Below are 24,729 nucleotides of genomic sequence, written 5' to 3' on the forward strand. Positions count from 1 at the left end.
TGGACTAATTTTTACTTTGATTAGACTGAGCAAGTCTATGTATGTATGACTGCTGGAAAGCCAGGATAATGTGCCATTAAATAGCTCCATTTGTGTGTTGAAGTGAACAGGGAATGAAATTCTTATGAGGGTAGTGGTTTTCAATATGTTTTTCTTTATTCCTTTGGATCACATTTATAAAGCATACTGCTTTCCTCTGGTTGAGCATTTGCCAGCCTTCTCGAATTATTCTGGAGACTTTGGTATTGAAAGATTCAGCTCCAAGTCGGGCAGGATTTATACACTTAATGGTAAGGTCCTGAGGAATGTCACCAAACAAAGAGCCCTTGGGATGCAGGTTCACAGTTCCTTGAAGATGGAGCCGCAGCTAGACAGGATGGTGAAGAAGACATTTGGTATGGTTGCCTTTATTTGTCAGTGCATTGACTACAGGATTTGGGAGGTCGTGTTACGGCTGTACAGGACATTGGTTAGGCCACTTTGGAATACTGCTTTCAATTCTGGTCTCCCTGCTATAGGAAAGATGTTGTGAAATTTGAAAGGATTCAGAAAAGATTAACAAGGATGATGCTAGGTTTGGAGGGTTCAAACTAAGGAGAGGTTGAATAGGCTGGGGCTATTTTCTCAGGATCATCAGAGGATGAGGGGTGACATTATAAAAATTATAAAAATCATGAGGGGCCTGGATAGTGTCTTTTCCCTGGGGTGGGGGAGTCCAGAGCTAGAGGGCATAGGTTTAGGGTGAGAGGGGAAAGATATAAAAGGGACCTAAGGGGTAACATTTCTCACATAGAGGGTGGTGCATGAGCTGCCAGAGGAAGTGGTGGAGGCTGATACAATTACGGCATTTAAAAGTTATCTGGATGGGTACATGAACAGGAAGAGTTTAGAGGGATGAGGGTCAAATGCTCGCAAATGGAACTAGATTAGCTTAGGATATGTGGTCAGCATAGAAGAGTTGGACCAAATGATCATTTTCCATGCTGTACATCTCTACGACCCTAAATGTTGTGACATGGAAGGGAAATGATAGGGGCATTTCAAATAAGGAGGAAGAACAACAGGGTTGCAACCAAGAATTCTGATTTCATGGAACAAAAGGCTGCAGCCACAGTATGTGATCTGGAAGCAGTGTTTGGAACCCAGGAATTTTACACAATTTGATTATTCTGTCCCTTTAAACCAAAGAAAGAAAGAAGCCTGCATTTAGGTAGCAGTTATTCACAGCTTTCCCAAATAGCCTTTTGCTTGCAGTTAATTACATTGAAGGCTAGTATCAGCTTTAAATGGGCAGAGACAGGACCCATTTTGCAAACAACTACCCTAGAATAGTTGAGCACAGAAAGTACTGTCTGCTTCCTCCGGTGTACAGTATCAGGTGAGCTAGCAACAGGAGCCAAGGCCACTCCCTCTTCACGTCATGCAAAACTACTCCCATAAGCTGTACAGGTCATTAATAACTATGAGTCATTGAAGAGGAAGGAGAGTCTACAGAGAATTCAATTTTGTTCAAGCTATTTCTCCAGTGGCTACTGGATGGAAACTATGAGAAGAAATGTGTGTGCTACTTTTCTATATATAAATGAGTTGTCTTTCATAGTTCAAGGAAAACCTGCCATTTTGTGCCATTTTTTTCTTCAAGAGCCTCTCCTGTGATAACGTATAGAGTACAATTATTTGAGATTTATAATGCTTCTAGTTATTTTAGCAGAGAGGAGGACTGGCCTATGACAAAGCACAGGAAGGTACCATGCCAGGCTTGCTGAAACACACTTTGTATGACACTATAGCTCTGGATTGTTTAGCAAGTTGGGCAACACCTCAGATCTGACAAAAGATCACAGACCTCAGCAATTAACTCTCTCTTTCTTCCTAAATGCTTCTAGACCAGATGAGTATTTGCAGCATCTCCAATATTTTGTTTAATGAACACCATTGTTTGGCTCCTGGAGTCGTGGACTCCATTTAAAACACACAGGCAACGGAGGCATCTCATCAACAAGGTGAAAGTAGTGGTCCTGACGTATGAGGAAGGTCCTCGGAGCAGGGGACATCAAGTGTTTCTTCTCAAAGTGGAAGACACATTTCAAGATGATGAAAGGTTTGAACAGGGCAGGAGAGTAAAAATCATGCCCTTTGTCGAATGGATCCATAACTAGAAACCTAGATTGAGGGGCATTGACACAAATTCGACAGAGAAGTTTCCTCACTCAGAATTGTTCTACCTATAAGTGGTCACATTCTACCTGTGAAGGTTTGTGAAGGTGAGGAACTTACCGGGTTATGAACAAAAAGCATCGGTGTAGGAATGGCCATGGCCGCTGTTTCAAAGAGCCAGCACCATTAAGAAGGGAAGAATGACCGATTCCTTTACTGTAACTTTCCATGATTCTCGATGATCCATCCTTTCCATCCAGGTGCTGAGGGACTGCTCTCAAAATAGAAAACGCCTTCTCAAAGATGTTACTTCTTCAAGGAACATTCTCATTCTAATTGTCAGAGAGAGAAAGTAAGAGAATCTACCGTCTTTGTTCCCATTAATAAATCATTGACTGGGCACACTCCCTTGTGTGCCCGAATGTAGGATGGTGCAGCACATTATCCATTCATAATCCAGAAAAATTCATTTGTGAAGGTGGGAGTGGGACTTTACAAAACCATTGAAAATTATGCAAATATCATGTGAAGACTGTTGTCACATCAGACTTTAAAGGGTTGCAGATTTTTTTCTAATAAAAAGCACTAAGCTTCCTTTATGTACATGATGTGTAACTAATATTAATTGGATTAAAAGGAGATAAATTGGGTATATGTTGCTGCAGGGCTAAGAGACAAGGATTACATGTAAACTGGTGAAAAATAGAATGAAAGATATCCTCTTTCACCACCTCTTAAGAACAGTGTATATGCTTAATTCATATTGTTCATGTTTACTGACATCAGTGTAGACAACCCAAACATGATCTTACTATACTTTCATCTTCTACTTTCTAATGCTAATTGGAGTTGAAAGAAAATGTGAACATTTGATGATGATATCCTACTGTGCAGCTCTGTTCCCCTGAATCATTAAACTTCAGTGTCCTGGATTAACATCTCTTTTCTATGTTAACTTGTTCAGAGTTGTCATTGCATACTGCTGGTAGGTGGGCGGCATGGTGGCACAGTGGTTAGCACTGCTGCCTCACAGCGCCGGAGACCCGGGTTCAATTCCCGCCTCAGGCGACTGACTGTGTGGAGTTTGCACATTCTCCCTGTGTCTGCGTGGGTTTCCTCTGGGTGCTCCGGTTTCCTCCCACAGTCCAAAGATGTGCAGGTCAGGTGAATTGGCCATGCTAAATTGCCCGTAGTGTTAGGTAAAGGGGTAAATCTAGGGGAATGGGTGGGTTGCGCTTTGGCGGGTCGGTGTGGACTTGTTGGGCCGAAGGGCCTATTTCCAAACTGTAATGTAATCTAATCTAATCTAAAAGTAACACAAAATCAACCAAAGGTTTCCAACTTCCCCTGCTATCTTGTCACCCTAATTAATTTCCTGAACATATAAATAAATGAAATCAGGAGGCGGGAAGAAGAAACCTACATTTATTTATAACCTCAGCATTGATCTTGTGAGGCCCAACCTACTTCACGATTTAATGAAGACAGCAGGGGCCTTGCCCACTAATGGGAGAGCCCAAGTTACCTCTCCAGGATGGCACAGAGTATTAGGTGCAGGCATTGATGGAGGTGGGTTGGTAGCATGGCTGTATGGCTATTCTTCACCATGCCAAGTCCCTTAATCAGGTGCTGCATGTCAATGTAGGGGGTGCACCTCTGGGAGCCCGCACAGGTTTGCTCCCCAATGGTAAGTCTCCTCCCCACAGTTGGGAAAATACCCTTAAGTGGGCATTAGTTCCAGTAGTGAGAGAGAGAATACCTGGCCATGAACCTCCTACCCCAGACTTTTATCAAGTTGTGATAGCTGGGTTCTCATTTGCCATCCTCCTGCCCAATTAAATGCTTTCTGCAACCAGTCTCACCATGGGGAAATTCTGCCTCAAAATCCATTTGGCAACTTGCTGATTGTTGCAGATCAGCAACCTATCACTGCAAGATATCGCTCCGAGAAATCCTTGAAGTAACAAAGTTAAAAAATGACCACTAAACCCCTTGTTTTGGTGGTGTGGTTTGACTGAGGGATGCCGTCAGGATACCACCCAGGCATCTGCCGGTCCATTTTCACATGTTACCACTGGCCTGGCTGTTGCCACCCAAAGAGGAATATGATTTGGCCACTGGCAATGTGGCATCATCACTGGCAACGTGGCATCTCTGGCAACACATTATTGCAAACAATGTGGAATGTGGCAATACACTATCGCTGGCAATGTAGCATCACTGGTAATATGGCATCCCTGGCAATATGATATCCCTGGCAATGCGGTATCTTTGATAACGAGGCATCACTGACAATACAGTATCGCTGCCAATGTGACATCACTGCCAATGTGACATTACTGACGATACGGTATCCCTGACTATGTGGTATCTCTGACCATGAGGCATCACTGACAATGTGACATCACTGCCAATGTGACATTACTGACAATACAGTATCACTGACAATACGGTATCTCTAACCATGAGGCATCACTGCCAATGTGACATTACTGACAATACGGTATCCCTGACAATGCGGTACCTCTGACCATGAGGCATCACTGACAATGAGGCATCACTGACAACGCGGTATCCCTGGCAATGCGGTATCTCTGACCATGAGGTATCACTGACAATACAGTATCGATGCCAATGTGACATCACTGCCAATGAGACATCACTGGCAATGTGACATCACTGCCAATGTGACATCACTGGCAATGTGACATCACTACCAATGTGACATCACTGGCAATGTGACATCACTACCAATGTGAGACCCCTGACAATGCGGTATCCCTGACAATACGATATCCCTGACAGTGCAGCATCTCCTCAGCACCACTCTGAAGTTCTCAAATAGAGTAACTGCTTCAATACTTAGTGGAAACTAATGCTCTAATCTTCTAATTCAAAACTAAGAGCCATGTTCGTAAGAGGGAAATGCTTCACACGCAAAAGCTGACAAAGTCTGGATGCAAGTTTCGTTGGCTGTTCAACACCACTGGCTGCAAAGCTGGAGAATGGGAAAACCAGTTAGACCACCCTCATCAATATTTTGTTGTCTTCTTGCTTTCTGACTGGTTGGATGTTGAACAACGAGTGTTTTCTTCCTTCTACAAACACTTTCGTAATATTTATTATTTTTAACTCTTATCCCCCATCCTCTGTTGGCTATTGTGGGATATCATTCTGCAGTAAATAGCTGCCACTTGGACAGTCCCTAGAATTGATACTTCTTCAACTTGCTGCAATCCAGTGGCAGCTACTTAGCCCCTTGATTTATTCCACCATTCAGTGACGGTAGAGGCTTATCTATTTCTTAACTCCATCTATTCGACTTTCACTAACTTAATAGCCTTGTGGAAGGCTTTTAACTGGGGAGCTAAGGTGAACAGAACTATGGGGCATGGCCTCATAAAAAGGGGAGCAGATTTAGGACTGAGTTGAGGAGGAACTTCTTCACTCAAAGAGTTGTGAATCTGTGGAATTCCCTGCTTAGTGAAGTATTTGAGGCTGCCTCATTGAATATTTTTAAGGTAGATTTTTGAACAGTAAAAGAATTAAGGGTTATGTTGAGCAGGTGGGTGAGTGGAGCTGAGTCCGTGAAAAGATCAGCCATGATCTTATTGAATGGCGGGGCAGGCTCGATGGGCCAGATGACCTACTCTTGTTCCTCGTTCTAATGTTCTTAAAATTCTGTCAATCACCACAGATGATCTGAGTTTTATTGCGTTGCTTTTTGTGGGAGCTTGCTGTGTGCAAAATGACTCGTGTTTCCTGTACTCCAACATGACTACGCCTCAAACATACTTCATTCGCTGTAAAGCATGTATGGGACATTCTGTGGCTACAAAATGCATGTTATAAATGCCGGTCTTTTCTGTCTGCGTGACCATTTTCCACAGGAACATTACCACCAGGGGTCACTCTCATCCAAAAAGATATCGAGGCTCTTTGAAAACCAAAAACACTGATATCAGGTCAGTGTTTGTCTGGCAAAACTATCAAGGCAGATGGATGGAGTAAAAGGACAGATCAGCCATGATCTAGTTGAATGGCTGGTGGAGCTGAAGGGCAATTTTTGGGGGTGATGAATAAAGGACTGCTTTATTGTTAGCCTGGCGACAGGAACTGACTTGGGAACATGGTGTATGCCATATCTTCACATGGGAACAACGTTACACACACAAGTCCAGTTGACATTCCATTCCTGCTGTACTCCATTCAACAGTGAAAGCCCTGGTCTCTTAATTACTCTCTTCGACAGTGTTTGGTGAAGACATTTGTTTAAAAAAACCAGAAACTTCTCCTGAATTTAGATTAGATTCCCTACAGCATGGAAACAGGCCATTTGGCCCAACAAGTCCACACCGACCCACCAAACAGTAACCCGTCCAGACCTATTCCCCTACCCTATATTTACCCCTGACTCATGCACCCAACATTAGGGGCAATTTAGCATGACCAGTTTATCTTTGGAATCGTAGGAGGAAATCCATGCAGACAATGTGTCTGACTCCACACAGCCAGCTGCCCAAAGTGGGAATTGAACCCAGGTCCCTAGTGCTGTAAGGCAGCAGCACTAACCACTGAGCCACTGTGCCTTTAATGACTTTCTTACATTTATAACCCCTGGTTGTGTGAACTGCACAAAACTGCTAATGTGTACCTTGTGTCTATCCTGTTTTACTCCTTCATAATTTTAAACACTTCTATCAGGTCACCTCTCAGCCTTCTCTTTTCTAGAGAAAAGCATCCCAACCTTTTGAGTTTTTTGTGGTTCGGTATTTGCAGAACTGGACTTGAAATGTTAACTCTGTTTCTCTCTGCACAAATGCTGCCAGACCTGCTGAGTTTCTCCAGAAATGTCTGTTTTTGTTAAATTTCCAGCATCTGCAATATTCTGTTTTATATTTTAAAAATTACCCTAAGTAGTACATGAGTCTTTAGTTGGCAAAAGAAGACAACATTCTGAATGAAATTTGTTATAAAAGATAACATGTAAAATGATGAGTAGAAGACAGATTGTACACCCACCTTGTTGATTTCAATATCAAATCTCTTTGGAATAATGAGATTTAACTGCTCTAAACAGATTCCTCTGACCAGAATATCGTATACACACATCAATTTTTATTCTATGTTTGTGGATATATGGATATATAAAGGTGTATGAACATGATCGTGTGTGTGTGTATATACCATTGCATTTGTTGAGTTTCACAAGAAACAGCAGCTGTTTTTGTGCAATACATGATCATTTCTGACATGTTCCACACGAAGTAATTATCCTATCTCATGCTTTCTCTATTTCAGCTCATGTTCTCTCAAAGCACCATTTCACCCCCTGTAGCCTGAGCTCTAATCTTCCTTGCTGTGGCGTGTATAAACATTGCAACAAAACCAAAATAGTTTAAAAATAATATAATTTCTTTATTAAACTGTGCCCTGAATTCAAAGGATTTATCTGCACAAGTACAAAGTGTGGAAGGCAAGTCCTCATTGGTATACCACATACAGGAAGTCACATCTGTTCCTGTAGCATTACACAACACATCCATTGATACAGCGAAGTAAAGAAAATTTCATGGCTAGCAGCTCATTTCCATTGTTGAAATATGTAGCTCTAACTCTCCAAAGGACTTCCCTATTTGTGTACAGAGTACACAATCTGTAAATACAACTTGACAGTGACTGGGATGTCTAAATGGGTGATAAAAAGCATTTGGGCTAATCGAACATAGGGACTACAGTTGACCACTCAGCTCCTCAAGCCTGCTTTGCTATTCAATTTGGTCATGGTCAGTCTTTATTTTTAAACTTTGTTGCACTTAATTGCATTTTGAAACGCATTTTAATTGCATTTTGCTTCGGCTCTCCTTCCTGTGAAGAGGGCACATCAAGGGCCCACTTCAGTAATGAGAAATTTACAGCAAGTTGTTTGTCAAGCGAGGTCTTGTCAGCTCAATGATGACTGAGGAAGGATTTTCTGTAATAATTTTACAGTTCACTGGTGTGAAATGGACTTCGGTAAATAAGATGCGTTGAGTCACATGCTGTTGTCCAGCATAAATCTTCTAAGTGCGTGTAGGATTCTAATCTGACCTAAGCTCTGGCTGCGGTCTCCATTACAACAGCCGCGTTCTCCAGGACATAGATGAATTCAGCAGACACAGCAATACAGGCAATTAACATAGGATTTTATAATGGAGAAATAGGCTAACAGGTCATCACCAATATTCATCATGTACACAAGTCTCATTACATCCCTCTATCTAATGTATCAGCATATCCTTCTAACTCCCTTTTTTCTTCCTGCACTAAATATAGCTTTCCTTTAACTACATCTATACCATTTACCTCAACTACATGTGGCAGAGAGTTCCACACTGTCATTACTCTGAGTAGAAACATTGCTCCTGAATTCCCAGTTGGATTTATTAGCGACTTTCTCATGTTTACAACACCTAGTTACATGAACTGCACAAAGCTGGAAATGTGTTCTTTGTGATTATTGGAGTTGCCCGCTGCTGAAGAGAATCATTAGTTGAGGCACTGGTTCCCACCATTAGTTGCAGTTTTCATACTCATGGCAACCAGATAAAATAACGAAGTGCCTCATAGAAATCTTAGTTGGAAAGAGAGAAACATTGTTATTTAATAAAGTGTAGAAGGGAAAACCTGATCCCACCATCATCAAAGACTTTTTAAGGTAGGCATATTGAAAGTATAAATGCGGCTAAAAAATTTACATTAAGGAATTCAGCTGAATTCTTTTAGACAAATAGCTGTAGCGGGTAGCCCCCATCCCATCAGCAGGGGGGATTGAAGGACAAATAGAGTGAACGCCAAGGACCAAATGATGTACAGCCGGTTCTGCTGGAATGCGTGTTTCTTCAACCCGAATTAGCTTTAACACAATTGAAGAATTTCAATACAATTACCTGTATTAGCTATAACGCAATTCCATCCCCATTAGTTTAAACGGTGCAACTATTGCGCGATTTTCTTATAACATGAGATTGCACAAGAGCGAAACTATCACGTTATACCATAACCGACTGTATGACGAAGGGTGTCAACAGATAACCTTATGAAAGGACACCAGAAAACAGATAGCATTGTAAGGAGACAATTGCAAAACATTACTTAGTCATTATGACCTTGGGAAAACGATCATAGCCTCACAAGGTACAGTAACAAATGGCACCCACTCAGTATGATGCAGCCGACAAAGTTCAGGGAAGGAAGGTAACAATTGGTGTTGGTATGTGGTCAATAAGACATATTGTAAGAGCCCAAGGACAGGTAATAGAGGATCTGGCAAACATCATGAGATGATGGGAGGACCTAAGGTGGATCATGAAGTTGTCTATCATTAATCGTGTATTCAAGGATTGGATGTGTAGGTCAGAGGGGATGTGGCAAGCACTGATGTCAATGTTGCATGTAACCATTTGGACGCGCTATGTGTACATATCCTGTACATTGTTGGGAAAGGTAGAGTGCATCCCTGAGATGCAAAGCTGTCTTGCAACTGTTAACTTTATTTCGGGACCTATAGATGCTAACTCATCCTGGGAATCAATGTCTGAGTCTTGGAGCAGAGGGGTACATTCTAATATCAAATGTCATTGAGCATTGAAACTTGCTGTGCCCCCCACTGAAATAAATTGGGCCTGTTTCCCTCTTTCCTTACTCCCCCCCCCACCTCCGATCGCCCATGAACTCTGCTGAAGGGGCATACCTTGTGATAATTAGACAGACAGGATCAGACTCTGGCTGTATCTCAAACCTCCATTTTATCTGTGTCAGATCGAGTGAGGTATCGGAGGGTGTCTTTATCCTTCTGGAGCAGTATCTCCCAAAAGAAACAAACACCTTCAGGGAGGGGGATGGGTGGAGGTTGGTTAGAAAAAGGTAGAACCAGCAGGGAATTTTTCATGTCTTTAAATGGTTAAGGTTTTTCATGAACAAAAAGATTAAAAAGACCCGCATAAAACAAGAGAAAAGGGGGTCAATTATATTGTCAAAGAGTTAGACTTCAGTATTGATAAAAACTGCAAGAAAAGTGACAATTCCATTCTGTCAGGCACATCTTCACAGACTTTTACTGTCATTAAAGGCAATGATTTTTCCTCGTTGACAGCTCCATATAAAGGTCGGGTGTCGACGCCATTCAGCTGACTGCTGCTGTCAATAAGCCGGGAGAGATGAAGGGTCACAGCGGTTGACTCTCTAACACTGCTCACTATCCCCAAAGTTGAGCTACACACAATGTAATGAGCTGGAAATAGAAACTGATTTTACATCACTCTCTCTTCTCTCTCTCTCTCTTTCTGTATCTCTCTCTTTCCCTCCTTCTCCCACTATTCTTTTCACTCCCCAGCTCTCTGGTTCCATGTTACCATCCAGAGAATTCCTTGCAGAATCTCAGGCTATTGTTTCACACATTTCCCAGGAATGTGTATATCTATGTGTGTGTGTGCGCATATACGTTGTGTCTAAGTGCACGTGTTTATACTGTATATATTAACAATATCAGAGCAAAGCCCACAGTCGGATTCATTCTTTTACTGTGGTGACCGAGGCCCCAGTACACCTACAAGCAGAGACTATATAAAATGTTTTACTTTAAATCAGAGATTTCATTTTATCCCCTTCTTAACTGAAGGAATTGTTGTGTGCCCTGGTACTTTGCTTAATTTAACCATTTTCTGTCAGTGGTGTTCCGAGGTTGGTTGGAATGTGGAGCTCACTGTCACAGGGGAAGCTGATGTGAATCATGTGGATGGTTTTAAGGGGAAGTTAGATAAACACAAGGGAGAAAGGCTCAGAAAACTGTCTTAATTGAGTGGAATGAGGCTTGTACATCAAGTGGTTTGAATGGCCAGTTTCAAGGCTGTAAATACTATCTAATTATATGTAAAGTCTAATCATTGAGGAACTTAATATGTATCTGTGTACAAGAGGGAGAGAGTCTCTGTCTGCTCATGTGTTTTTGCTGGTGTGTCTGTAAGCGCCTAAAGTCCCATAGATTTGCTTAGCAGCAGCAATGGAGCTGAATGACTTCACTCCATTTCTGGTTCTGAACTAGTCTGGCCTCGTCACTCATCTGGTTGTATCTCCACATAGATGTCCATATGCTTCAAGTGAAGTAAGAATCACTGGCTTTCAATCAGTGAGTGGGACGCAAGATAAGAGCATGAAGGATGTATTTAGAATGTCCTGACAAATACCAAGCAAGCAGCTATCTTTCTTTGGGCTAATTTCCTTCCAGCTGTTCCTTCCCTGTAGCCCAAGGACATCTGGAGACAGTATTCCTGCTGAAATCATTGCATTTAGCACAAAGTTGGCCAGGAACCAAAGCCGTAGTTAACCTAATTGGTGCAGTTCCTCCTTCAGTTATCCACAGGAGTAGAGGCTGACCCATCACATGAGGTACTGTACAGCTGGTGTTCAATAGTAACAAAACTTAACGTTAGGCTAAGTTTGTCTCTCATTGGTCAGTGGAGATGTGGACCTGACTGATTGACTCCACTGCCCCATGGTCTATATTAGAAGGTTAGGGTAAGTCAGGATGTAATTTGGTTGCATACTTGCCTGATCAGAGGGTTCAGGCTCCATTTCAAAGACCAAGCCTAGACCAACACTTACCTTAGACCTTTGCTCCTTTTGACTGTTGGTCAGTCAGGTGCATACAAACAGAGGGGAGAGGCTCCAGGCAGACGTGCTGCTGTTGCACGCAATCTTCAGGGAGTAGATTGAGTAGCTGAGAAGATAGTGGAAGGTCACTGGCTCTGTGTTTGGAGAAAATGGTGTAGCCACAGAAGGTATTTCAGTCCAGCTAAAGAGTTTCTGTTGGTTTTGAGGATCAGTAAGTTCCAGAGGCTGATTGATAATTGAGAGTACATTCACTTCATCTGACAAACAGCAATTGCTTAGTGCAGCTTGGGAGAATGGAGCTCAGAGAAGCCCAATGGCTCACTGTCTGAGAAAGACCAAATGTTGTGCTGACAGTAGGCCCTGGAGTTCAGCATCACAAACCCAGCAGCTTGTAGTCCCATGAAAAGAGACTGAACCACTTGTCGGTGAGTAGTCTTTGAGCTTGTCCAGGTCAGAATGGTTTTGGAGGAAATTCCGAGTCTAGATTTTGATCAGCACCAGAGAAAATATCCAGGAAAATGGATCTGGCAGCAAATCTAATGCAAACTAAAGACAATCTGCAGGAATGGACCAAAGCTTTTGTGAAAAAGCTTCTATTTTGCTCAAAAAATCAGAGTTTGGGCTTTCACTCCCCAGCTTTAAACTGGGTTTAAACTAGCTCAGCAGGGGGGTGGGAACCTGTGATGTAATTCCAATGCACAGGAGGACGAGAGTGTGGAGGGCGTGGTCAGGATTTCATGGTCACAGGAGAGTGCTGGCAGACAACAAGTTGGTTTGAAGTGTGTCTACTTCAATGCCACGAATATCCAGAATAAGGTAGGTGAGCTTGCAGCATGGATAGGTAACTGGGACTTCGATGGTGTGGCCATTACTGAGACATGGATAGGGCAAGGTCAGGGTGGAATGTTGCAGGTTCCAGCATTTAGATCTTTCATTAAGGTCAGGGAAGGCGGTAAAAGAGAGGAAGGTGTGGCTTTGTTAGTCAAGGACAGTATAACGGTGGCTGAAAGAACTTTTCACAAACATATAAATAGAAAGCAGGAGACAACAGCTTCGCTTCACTTGGAGGTTGCCACTGATGAAGGTAATGAAACATCTGGATATCAAACCTACAGCTCAGCGAGCAAACCTACACCCTAAACCTTTCACAAGAACTCGTCTACTGAGGTGGTATGGGCTGAGGTTAGGAACAGGAGAGGAGAGATCACACAGCTGGGAGTTTTTTATAGGCCTCTGCAGAGTTCCAGGGATGTGGAGGAGAGGATTGACAAAACGATTCTGGGCACGAGTGAAAGGAACAGTGTGGTCATTATAGGGGACTTTAACTTCCCACTGAAAATGCTATAACTCTAGTACATCAGATGGATCAGTTTTTGTCCAGTGTGTACCGGAGGGTTTCCTGACACAGTATGGTGAAGCTGAAAATGTGTTGCTGGAAAAGCGCAGCAGGTCGGGCAGCATCCAAGGAGCAGGAGAATCGACGTTTTGGGCATGAGCCCTTCTTCAGGATGTTGAAGGGCCAACAAGAGGGTGGGCCACACTGGATCTGGTACTCAGTAATGAACAAGGCCAGGTGTTTGATTTAGTGATAGGTGAGCACTTTGGAGAGAGTGACCATAATTCGGTTATGTTTAGTTTAATGATGGAAAGGAATAGGTACATGCCACAGGGCAAGACTTATAGATAGGGGAAGGGCAATTATAATGCAATTAGGTAAGACTTAGGAGGCACAGAATGGGGTAGCAAAATGCAGGGAGGGAGCTGGTTTAAGGAACAGATATTGTGTGTCCTTGATAGGTATGTCCCTGTCAGGCAGGGAGAAAGTGATAAGATAAGGGAACCATGGTTCACGAAAGAAATTGTAAACTCTTATTAAGCGGAAGAGGGAGGCTTATGTGACGTTGAGATGAGATGGTTCAGATGAGGCGATGGAGAGTTAGAGATTAGCTAGGAAGGATTCAAGGAGAGAGTTAAGAGCAAGGAGGGGCCATGAGTAGTCAGGCTTCAGTAATGATGGGGAACAGCTTAGTCAGTCTAAAGTTGAGCCAAATAGAGGGCCTGCTCACCATGTGAGGAATATCAAAGCCTCATCCTGGTAATGAAGACACTAATGCTCCTTTGCTGACCTGCTGCGGGTTTTATGGAGAAGCAGCTTATGGCTGAGGTCAGCAGAGCACCTCCCTATTCAGCTTGAGCTGTGCAATTGTTGTCTCCCAGGATGACAATGGTAGGGGAGCTAGGCTTAGATTTGGGAGATGATGGGACTGAAGTCAGATTGGAGTTTTTGCTTATGCCTATCCAATGGACAAGGAAGGGTGCGATTTTGTATTTTGAAATGGAGTCACCAAGCCGTTTAGCCAAGTGTCACAGAGCAGAAGAACCCACCAAGCCAAAACAATGGAAGGGAATGCTGCATTTCCCAATCCCATAAATCCCAATGTTTCTTAGCTAGACTTCGAAGAAGAGCCAGCAATTCTCTACCTCGATCCTGGAATTGATTTGTCTTGCTGCACCCGAGGTAGACCAGCCCTTGGTGTCAATCCTAGTTGTACTTAGGAACCAGCCATTCCAAATGGCCACTGCTGTCTGATGTGTCCACTTACTTTCACCCTTAACCATGAGTCTGAGACCTGGTCTGTCTACTGAGGAGAATCTTAAAGATGTCAGTGATATTGGAGTAAGGCAAGAGGTTTCTATCAGCCCCCAGGTCCAAGAGTTGTCCCTGGTCACGACCAAAAGCAGATGTTCATGGATGCAGGTTTGCTCGCTGAGCTGGAAGGATTGTTTTCAAACAAACAAAGTTCAAATGAAAACGAACCTTCTAGTTCAGTGAGCAAACCTGCATCCAGAACCTCGACCTGAGCTACAAATCTTCTCAAAACTCGCTAGCAGATGTTCAAGTTGTTTAAATGCCATTTGTGAAGTCTTGCTGTGCATACTTTGACTGTTATGGTTGCCCTTTGTTACTGCACACTTTCAATACACTTCATTGGCTGTGACATGCATTCCTGATGAAGGGCTTTTGCCCGAAACGTCGATCTTCCTGCTCCTCAGATGCTGCTTGAACTGCTGTGCTTTTCCAGCACCACTCTAATCTAGAATCTGGTTTCCAGCATCTGCAAGCCCTTGTTTTCACCCTGTTACATGGTTTTGAAAGGTCCTGCATTGGTGAAAGGTGCTATGTGAATGCATGTTCTTCCATTTAATCTGAATCTGCCCTGTCTGGATTAGCTTCAATTTATCCCACCCTTTTCCCTGGAGATTACCCCCAAGTTTGCGACAGCAGCAAATTTTCACCTTGCATTCTTGAGTTCTTGCATTCAGCAATGGTCTCAAGACATACGTCATGGTTAGATAAAATGTTTAATTGATGGTGTTTAACAGGATGAAGGGAAGACAGACAGAGAAGAGATAACATGACATTGTGGTCTGAAAAATAAAATGATTTGGAGAAGGAACGCAGAGTTTTACAAGTCTTGATTTCAACCAGCGACACTAATGATGATGCTCAGAAGTTTTGCCCCAGGAGCCCTGGGCAATATTTCAGTCATCTCACGGTTCCTGAGGGAGTTGAAACAAATACACGCCCAAGTCCCAGGGCTCGTCAGGAGAAGTGTTCCCATCATCGGTGTCTTTGAAGCTGAGGGATGGTTGCGTTGGGTGGTAATGGCTTTTTGATAGCTGTAATTATTGAAATATGCCTCACAGATGTGGTAAAGCAGCTTGACAACACTTCAGCATGGGTAATAACTGTTTCATGCAAGATTGCCAGTGTAGCCGTCACATTCAGAGACGGAGGATTGTACTTATTTCTTTTTATTGAGAGTAGTTGTCCTCTCTGCAGCTAGATTACACACTATCCACAAAAACCCGATGAAAACAGGAAGCCAGTCGAATAGTTAGCATTCAGTTTCTTTGGCTTGTGTCTATGGCTTTTCGTTATTTTCTTGTTGTGGTGTTATTCTTTGGACATTCTGCTTTTTATTTACTTAGCTCTATGTTGACACTCTCCTCTTTAGCAGAAGGCCATGGGTTCAAACCTCACTCCAGAGATGTGGGCACGTAATCTTGTACTGTCGGCTTTTGTGGTGCCGTGGTGGTGTCCCTACCTCTGGGTCAGAGGATTTGGATTCGATTCCCATTCATCCCGGATGTGTGTCATAACATATTTGCCCAGGTTGATTAAAAATATTTATACTGGGAGATGGCTGTGAGGATGGTTGTGTCTCTCACTCACTGAAGAAGCACGAGATTATATGACACTTTCGAAGATCAGAAAGTTTATCTTTGTGCCTGAGCCAACATTTATTCTTCACAGGCACCAAAGCAAATCAACCTGTCCTTTACCTCACCACTGGGAGAAGTGAGAACCACAGTTGCTGGAGATCAGAGTCAAAAGATGTGGCGCTGTAAAAACACAGCAGGTCAGGCAGCCTCTGAGGAGCAGGAGAGTCGACGTTTCGGGCAGAAGCTGTCCGTCAGGAATGCGTTCCTGATGAAGAGTCTATGCTTGAAATGTCGACTCTCCAGCTCCTTGGATGCTGCCTGACCGGCTGTGCTTTTCCAGCGCCACCCTTTTTATCTCACTACTGTTTGTGGGAGCTTGCTGTGGGTGCAAGTTTCCTGTCTGCACTACAACGGTGACTACACAGGCAGTGGAGCTTGACCGGCTGTGCTTTTCCAGCGCCACACTTTTTATCTCACTACTGTTTGTGGGAGCTTGCTGTGGGTGCAAGTTTCCTGTCTGCACTAAAACGGTGACTACACAGGCAGTGGAGCTCTCTTGAAATCGTGGAGTGTCAACTGCAGCTTCCAGACTGGGACCTGAAGGGAAACTGATGGAAGATATCACCCACAGTGCTCATGGGAATGGGAGCAATCCAAACAGTGGCAAACAAAGAAAGGCCCGTTGGTCTATTCAGCTTATCCTGAGTAGTTGTAGCGCCGCTGCTGAGTTCAGGCTTTTAGACTGGCCCTGGAGCTTCAAAGCTCCACTAGAACACTGAGGTGTTCTGAAGGAATTGGGAACTCTACTCTTTATAATAACACAACAGAAGGTGAAATCTAAAATTTTCTTCACTGATTTTTGCCACCCCTTCTTGGGTTTATTTCTAAAGCTTCCTGCTCTCTGTTTTTCATTATTTCTGCCAGTTGTAACTGCTGCTGCTCCATCCTGTCTGAGAGAACCGTTGACTCCTTTTTTAGGTGAGGTCAAAGAGGATTGGTCATCCTCTGATAGGTTGCCCGAATGGTCAGAGTCAAAAAGTGTGGTGCTGGAAAAGCACAGCAGGTCAGGATGCTGCCTGACCTGTTGTGCTTTTCCAGCACCACACTTTTTGACTCTGATCTCCAGCATCTGCAGTCCTCACTTTATCCTGCCCAAATGGCCAGTCTTTGTGGGAGTCCCAATGGGGAATATCATAGAAAAAAACCCCATCTCTTCACGTAGCTTTGCAAAAAAAGGTCTTAAATTTATATAGCATTTTGCAAATGGAATTTTAGCATTTATTGCCAAAGGAGTAGCATATAAAAGTAGGGAAGTACTGCTCCAACTGTATGAAGCAAGTCTGAGACCACAGCTGGAGTGCTGTGCACAGATTTCTTGGCCTCACTTAGTGAAGGATGTAATTATATTGGAGGCAGTTCAGACAAAGTTCATGAGATTATTTCCAGAGATGAAAGGCTTGTCTTATGAGCAGTGATTAAGCAGTTGAGGCCTGTACTCACTCGAGAAGGGTGAGATGAGATCTAATGGAGGCATTTAAGATGTTAAAGGGGATTGACAGTGTGGACAGAGAATGGACAATTCCCCTTGTGGGGCAATCCAGATTGAGAGGTCATAGTTTAGACTAAGGGGTGACAGGTTTTCCCACCTATCTGCATGACTCTCCCCTCCCACCTATCACCTTCACCTCCACCTCCATCCACCTATTGGACTCTCAGCTACCTTCCCCCCCAGTCCCACCCCCTCCCATTTATCTCTCCACCCCCGAGGCTCCCAGCCTCATTCCTGATGAAGGGCTCTGACCAGAAATGTCGATTTTCCTGCCCCTCAGATGCTGCCTGACCTGCTGTGTTGTTCCAGCAACACACTCTCAGTTCTGATCTCCAGTATTTGTAGACCTCACTGTCTTCTAGATTTAACACTGATGATGAGGAGGAGTTAATGGTCTCAGAGGATTGTGAACCTGCAGCAATCACTGCCTCAGATTGTGGTGGATACCAGGACACTGGATAGATTTAAGGAGGAGGAGGTGGAAAGATTTTTAATGAGTAACCCTTTGAAAGGGTTATAGGGAACAGGCAAGAAAGAGGAGTTGAGGCTGAGATGAGATCAGTCACAATCGTATGATATGGTGGAGCAGGCTTGAGGGGCTGAATTGTCCACTCTGATCCGAGCTCTTATGTTTTTGAATGACCTCTTATATGTTAAAGCACTTAACAACAGTTTTGAAGTGTAGTCACTATCCTAACATAGGAAGCATGGCAGCTACTGTGTGCTCTGGTAAGATGCAGCTCCACAGCTGTGGAGTGCTCACCATCTCATTAAAGAATAATATTGCTGTGTTAGAACAACAGGCTGTCCAACTGAGTGTGTGACAGGTCATTGTTGTGCAATTTGATCCTGCCCCTCATAAAATCCACACATTCACTCTTCATTGGAGAAAAACATCATCCAGGGACTGGAATCTTGGTTGATAGCTGCCCTTTCTCTTTCTTATGTACAGGATGCTGTGGTCACTCATGGCAACTCAGTGAGCCTGACATTTTCATGGTTGGTGTGTCTCAGTTTGACTCCCATTAAGACTCCCAGTAATTGCAATCCCTTTCTTTTTAACCAAGCAATTATTTCAGCGGTCTCTAGAAATGTTCTTCACGTACTTTGTGAGTGGCTTCTTGCTTAATTAATGTTATCAAGCCTCCAAGATTATCCAGGAATTAAATAGATCTTCACAATAGTGCCATGAGCAACTTGGGAGGAAAATTAAGTTTTCATTTTCTTCACATGCCTTTAACTTATTTGCACCAATGATGTTAGAGATACGTACACTGGCTTGTTTGACCAAAAATGAAGGGGATTAACTAATTAGGTCACAAGGAATCTGCTTGCTTAACAATTGGCACAGGACAGGAGAGGGACATGAGGAGAGATAAATGGTATAAAAGAATTGGGAGGAGTGATGTGGTTGGAGATAACCAGCCAGGGGAACACACCCAACCAGAGTTAACTAATACTTATTCTTGATTGGTCAGTATGGTGGCCTTAATCTTAAACATATTGGGACAATATTCCTGTCTGATGAATGGATGTATTCAGTCAGAGGTATTGCTCACTTGCTGATTTTATCTGTGGCAATCATTGCTGTAAAGTAACGAATCTCAGTATTTACTGTGGAGGGAGTTCCCCTGTGGGAAATACAGTGAATAAGACCTTTCATGCATCTGTTCCCAGAATTGATTTTTGTTTTTTTTTCCTTTTGGTGTTTTGCACTTTTCTAAAATTATAAAGCCGCTGTCCACTGCTTCTCTCCAGCTTTTCCAGAACATTCTGAGAAATCAGTTCTGTACATCGAGTGCTAACTAGGCCACAATTTTGTTGACATCTTCAACAGAGAGGCTGAATAAAATAATCAACTTGCACAACATTTAGTATTGATCTTCATTTTTACTTTCAAGGAATTTTTTTTCTGCTGATTAATGTTTGCTCCCTCCCCCCCCTCACTTTGTGTGTGCATACTGCGTATAAGATTTATTGAAGAAAATTTTCCAATCATTTCTCCCCAACACCCCTGCACCCCTATCCTCAGAACTTCCTCTAGAACATTTCACAGACAATGCAGTATATAGCATGTGCATTCACTGTCATTAGTTCGGTAAAGACAGCAATAAATTTTCACAAAGCAGTATCCCATAAACAGTAAATTAGGTTAATATGTGGTTAATGTGTTTTGTTATGCTGATGTTAGATGAGAATTGAATGTTGGTTAGAACACTAGGTAAATGCTCTTCCAGATTTGTGACTTGGAGTCATGGATTCTTCTACATCCACCTGAATAAAGCTTAATGGTCAAATGGATAATGGTACACATCACAGCTTCAGTATCACATGAGGCCAGCCTGGATTGTCTGTTCCATATCCTGGAGTGGGGCTGAAATCAGATTTAGCTGCCCAACACGTCGAGTCTTCAAGACCTTGTTTCCAATCTGAAGTAGCTCGGAGTAAACTTTAGAGATTCCCCAGAAGAATAATGAGGATGTGTACAGACTGTGAGGGGGCTGTGCGCATCTCAAACCTCAAAAGCTGAATGCCAAGGGCAAATGGACTGGCTGGCTCTTCCAGAAGAACTTGTACTAATCTAGTGTTTTTAATGTGGTAAAGTATCTCCGTATGCTTCGCAAGAGTTTAATTACCAAATGTAATTTGATAGGCCACCAAATCAGGAAATGCTGGGTCACATGACCAAACTCTTGGCCAAGGAGCTGAGTTTTAACCAATTCTAAATTTGTTGCAAGTCTGTGTAGAATTACACTGACAACCAGTTTATGATTATTAATTTAGCTCGCAGTGTGGTGCACCTGCGTGTACTGGAAGCTGCATATATTCATACACAGGCCACTGATCTTAACAAACAGAAAGAACACATTCACAAACTGCTCCTATTTTGACTCAACAAAACAGGTATTAGACATTTAATAGTTCATTTTTCAAGGCAATGCTTTGACCAAACAGACTTGACCAGCCCAGTTCAAAGTGGAAACAAAGCTTGGCAATTTATTGTAAGTCATCATTAACTGGTGTATTCTGTACCAATCAGACTCTGCTTGTCAACCAATCAGCACTTTTCTCTCTACAATAGTATTCTTGTGAATTATCCTGATTAGTACAAGATGAACAATTTTGACAAATGGTGTCCTTTCCACATTGCTCAATTATGTAATATTGAAGTTAGACTATTGTGGCAAATGTGATGTAAGATTTGCAATGTAGTGATGACAAAGTGGACCATGTTTTGTTGAGAACAGATAGGGAATTGAGCATTTGTATGTGGTAGCTGTAGGTGGTGGATGTGAAGTCAGACTGAACAGTTTGACACATTGCTTGTGGTTCCACTCCAAAGAAAAGTGCTGTTTCTGTTTTGCCTTAAAATGGCCCAATTACTCAGGGAAATGCCAACGAGGGAAAGTGTGAAAAATGCTTATAGAGTTCCAAATGTGGACACCCTACTGGGACAAGATATAAAAGGAACTTTATCAGTATCTGAGCCAAGCTGTGTTTGACATGATAATGCTCGACACTGGATGATGAAGTGAAAAAGTGCTTTGTTCACCTCTGAGCTCATTAATGAGGAAAAAAACCCTTATGTAAAAGCTATGAAATTTGCAAGTATAGATTGCAGGCAATATAAAACCCAGTGAGAGATGGAGATTAGCGATTAGGAGATCACAGTATAGGCCAGGGGTGCAGTAAGTTTGGAATAATGATGTAAAGTTGCTATTGTCCTACCAGACCGTAAGGCTGCTCTCTCGTTAGAGGTAGTAGTTTAACCTGAGAGTCTCTATGCCTCAGAGAAGAGAAGCGGTTGATGAGAAGAGCAACGTATTGCTCATGCTGGAGATGTTGGAATAATGCAACATTTTAAAAATGAAAAGAGAGATTCATGTTTCTGGCAGAGATCTTTCACTGAAGTACATAGCAGTTCTGAGGAAGGGTTATGCCCAACACATTAATGTCTCTTTTCCTATCTACAGCTTTCCATCATTTTCAGTCTTTCTATGTTAAATATTGTTTATCCAACATCTGTCAAACCATATATTGTATGTTAGAGCCATAGAATCAGCATAGAGAAAGGCCCTTCAGCCCATCGCATCCATCCTGGTCAAAATCAACCACCTAACTATTCTAGATTTGGAGATGCTGGTGTTGGACTGGGGTGTACAAAATTAAAAATCACAGGCTATAGTCTAACAGATTTATTTGGAAGCACTAGCTTTTGGAGCGCTGTTCCTTCATCAGGTGGTTGTGGAGAATAAGGATTTATAGCAAAAGTTTACAGAGTACAAGTTTACAAGTTATATCACAGTGTAAACTTTTGCTATAAATTCTGTGTCTTACAATCTTATTATTCACAACCACCTGATGAAAGAGCAGCACTCCAAAAGCTAGTGCTTCCAAATAAATCTGTTGGATTATAACCTGGTGCTGTGTGATTTTTAACTTTAACTATTCTAATCCCATTTTCCGCCACATCATATATTGCAAACTATGTACCATAAATTGTGCACCACAATTCATAGTTATAATCACTAACCAATTATTATATCACAGATCATACATCAGTGATTATACATTACTATTTGTGTATTACAAGTGACAGTTCACATCACAATGCTAGTCGACATTCTGGACTGTGGACATTTGGCCTCTGATTTCGCCATCTCCAAGACTCTGATGACCTGATTGCACTGAGCTAATTGTGTCTTTTCTTTCTGTACTTGCAGCTGACCAGAGTTCCTGTGGAGGCGTGTGGACAGTATCAGACATGCAGCGAATGTTTGGGTTCTGGAGATCCACACTGTGGCTGGTGTGTGCTCCATAACACGTGAGTACAGACCCAATAGCTCTTTGTATTATCCTTTGTGGCCCTAGGAGCCAGTTGTTATTTAGTGAAAGAAACAAGAACTTGGAGCACTTTCAACTGATGTTTGTTGACGAAGCAACATTCTTCTTGCATTGGTGATGTTGAAACAGCTAAGTATATCTTCTGAGGAAATACACAAAGTAATAATTAGTTTCCTTAGATTAATTTAGAAGACAAGCATTTCGAATTTTGATGCACAGGCAGTTGTGAGTCAGGGTGTTTCTTGAGTCTGTTAGAAAACCTATATGATCTTTATCTCAGTGATATAGAAACAGAGAACTGTAGAACATAGGGCAGATGTAGGCCACTTTGCTCATCAATTCTGCTCTGCACTTCAACATGATCAAAGCTGATCCTCTATCTCAACGTTATAACCTGTGCTCTCCCAATAGTCCTTGACACCTTTCGCCTCTAGAAATCTATCTGCTACTTTCAAAAACATGTTCAGTGAATTGGTCTCCACAGCCCTCTGTGATAGAGAATTCTACCACAATGTGAGTGAAAAGATTTCTCGTTGTCTCAGTCTGAAATGGCCTGTGGCATTCCCTAAAACTGTGATCCTTTGATTTGGATCTCCCATGGAGGGGAAACATCATTCCTACGTTGAGTCTGTCCAGCCCTGTTAGAACTTCACACATTTCAGTGAGAGCCCTTCTTCAAAACACCAGTGACAATAGGCCCAGATGTCCCAGTGGGATAACTTCTACAAAGCCCAGGGAGTCCACTCCTTCTACATAATCACACAGGAACCTGTGCTAAAAATACACAGCATGTTACTAATTTTCTTCTTTAATCTCAATTTTAAAGTTGAGGTAAACTAGAATCACGCTGGGATTCAATGGCCATTTATCCTCAATTTTCATAGAGTAGGGTATAATGGCCCAACAGCAGGAACATGGGTTGATTTTCCTCACTCACCCCTTGTCTTCACCCCCCCATCCCACCCCAGCCCATTCTTTCCTCATGGCACACTGAACCCTCTCGCAAGTGTATTTCTGTCATGTGACCTTTGAATTGCATCAAGACACAGTGTTTGAAGAGAGTGTGGCCTTATTTCAATAAAGGGAGTGAAGTATTATCTTAGAATTGTCACCAGTAGCTGTCACTGGCCTTTAACCTCTGTCACCAGCTCATCTTAATGAAGGACAATGTCCTGTGAAAATGCAATGACTTTCCTCTCCTACAAGTTGGAGTTTCAGCCCAGCCAGAGACAAGTTCTTTTTGTGTCATTTAAGCCGAAAAGGGCAAAGCCTCAGCTTGCAGAGCTGATTTAGATTACAGTTCCTGGCTTCCCCCTTAGCCTGAGTGTGGGTTAAGGGGCAGGAGCCAGGGATGGGGAAGGGGCAATTTGTCTTCTCCTACACATGGAGGGATAGACAAAACAGATAGTCAGCCATTTGGTGGCCCTCATCATTTCCCACTATCTCCTCTGGAACAAGGAATCAGGAACAGGCAATGTTGGCATAGGAGACATAAAATCACAACACAACAGAGACCGTAGGTAAAAGAAAATTCTGCAGATGAAACACCAAGTGAACCAATTGAATAATACCTGGGCTGTTCCTCAGTTGTGGATGGATATAAACCAACATCCACGACCTTGTTGCTGAAAGGCTACGCTCCTTGGAAGTAGTTCTTGCTACATACATAAACAGATTTTAATAAAGAATTGGATGACTGTATGATTGGGAAAGAACAGAAATGTAAGCACAACAAGAGATGATAAGATATGAACAGAGTGCTCCCTGAATTGTTAGGATAATGTCCAGAATCTAAGGTTAAGTCAGTAACCTGGAGTTTTGCTTCACTTATCTTTAGAAATGAGATGGAGTGGAGGAAACAGAAACTTCTTTTAGAGATTAATGAACTGATTTGTAGAATAACGTAATTGATGGACTCAATGCTTCTTAAAATTTCCAATTCCTTATAGTCATGTTTTAAATCAGTTACAAATCCACGGTATCGCCACAGCAGCTATTGTGCTTTGAATGCTCCTTCCCCTGCCCAAGTTGCTGTTTGAACCCTCTCTCCATTCCTCTTTTCGAAACAACGTTTGTCTGTCTATTTCTTGCTGGAAGATAACGTTGTAAATTCACTTTTGTGTTCTGATTAAAACCTGGATTTTGAAGTTGTACATTTTTGGGAGAGATTTTTGCTGGGAAAGTTTTCGTTATCTATTTGCGTCAGTGAGGTTTGCTTGCAGAGTTTGACACCCGAGCTTACACTGCTGATCACCAACATCTCGAAGGCTTTTGTAAAGGGTCGCAGAGAGGAGATGAGG

General features: G+C 42.6%; 1 protein-coding gene across 11 annotated transcripts in view; it reads left to right on the plus strand.

The window, feature by feature from the left end:
• The window catches only part of plxna4 (plexin A4), a 619,179-nt gene that overhangs the window by 313,859 nt on the left and 280,591 nt on the right, over positions 1 to 24,729 (plus strand). For all 11 annotated transcript variants that reach the window (XM_043714044.1, XM_043714049.1, XM_043714039.1 and 8 more), the window contains exon 5: positions 22,309 to 22,409. In XM_043714044.1, coding sequence (XP_043569979.1) covers positions 22,309 to 22,409 — 101 coding nt within the window. The remainder of the gene's footprint in view (positions 1 to 22,308; positions 22,410 to 24,729) is intronic.

The sequence above is a fragment of the Chiloscyllium plagiosum genome, chromosome 23 (assembly GCF_004010195.1).
Source record: "Chiloscyllium plagiosum isolate BGI_BamShark_2017 chromosome 23, ASM401019v2, whole genome shotgun sequence".
In the NCBI taxonomy this organism is placed as follows: Eukaryota; Metazoa; Chordata; class Chondrichthyes; order Orectolobiformes; family Hemiscylliidae; genus Chiloscyllium; species Chiloscyllium plagiosum.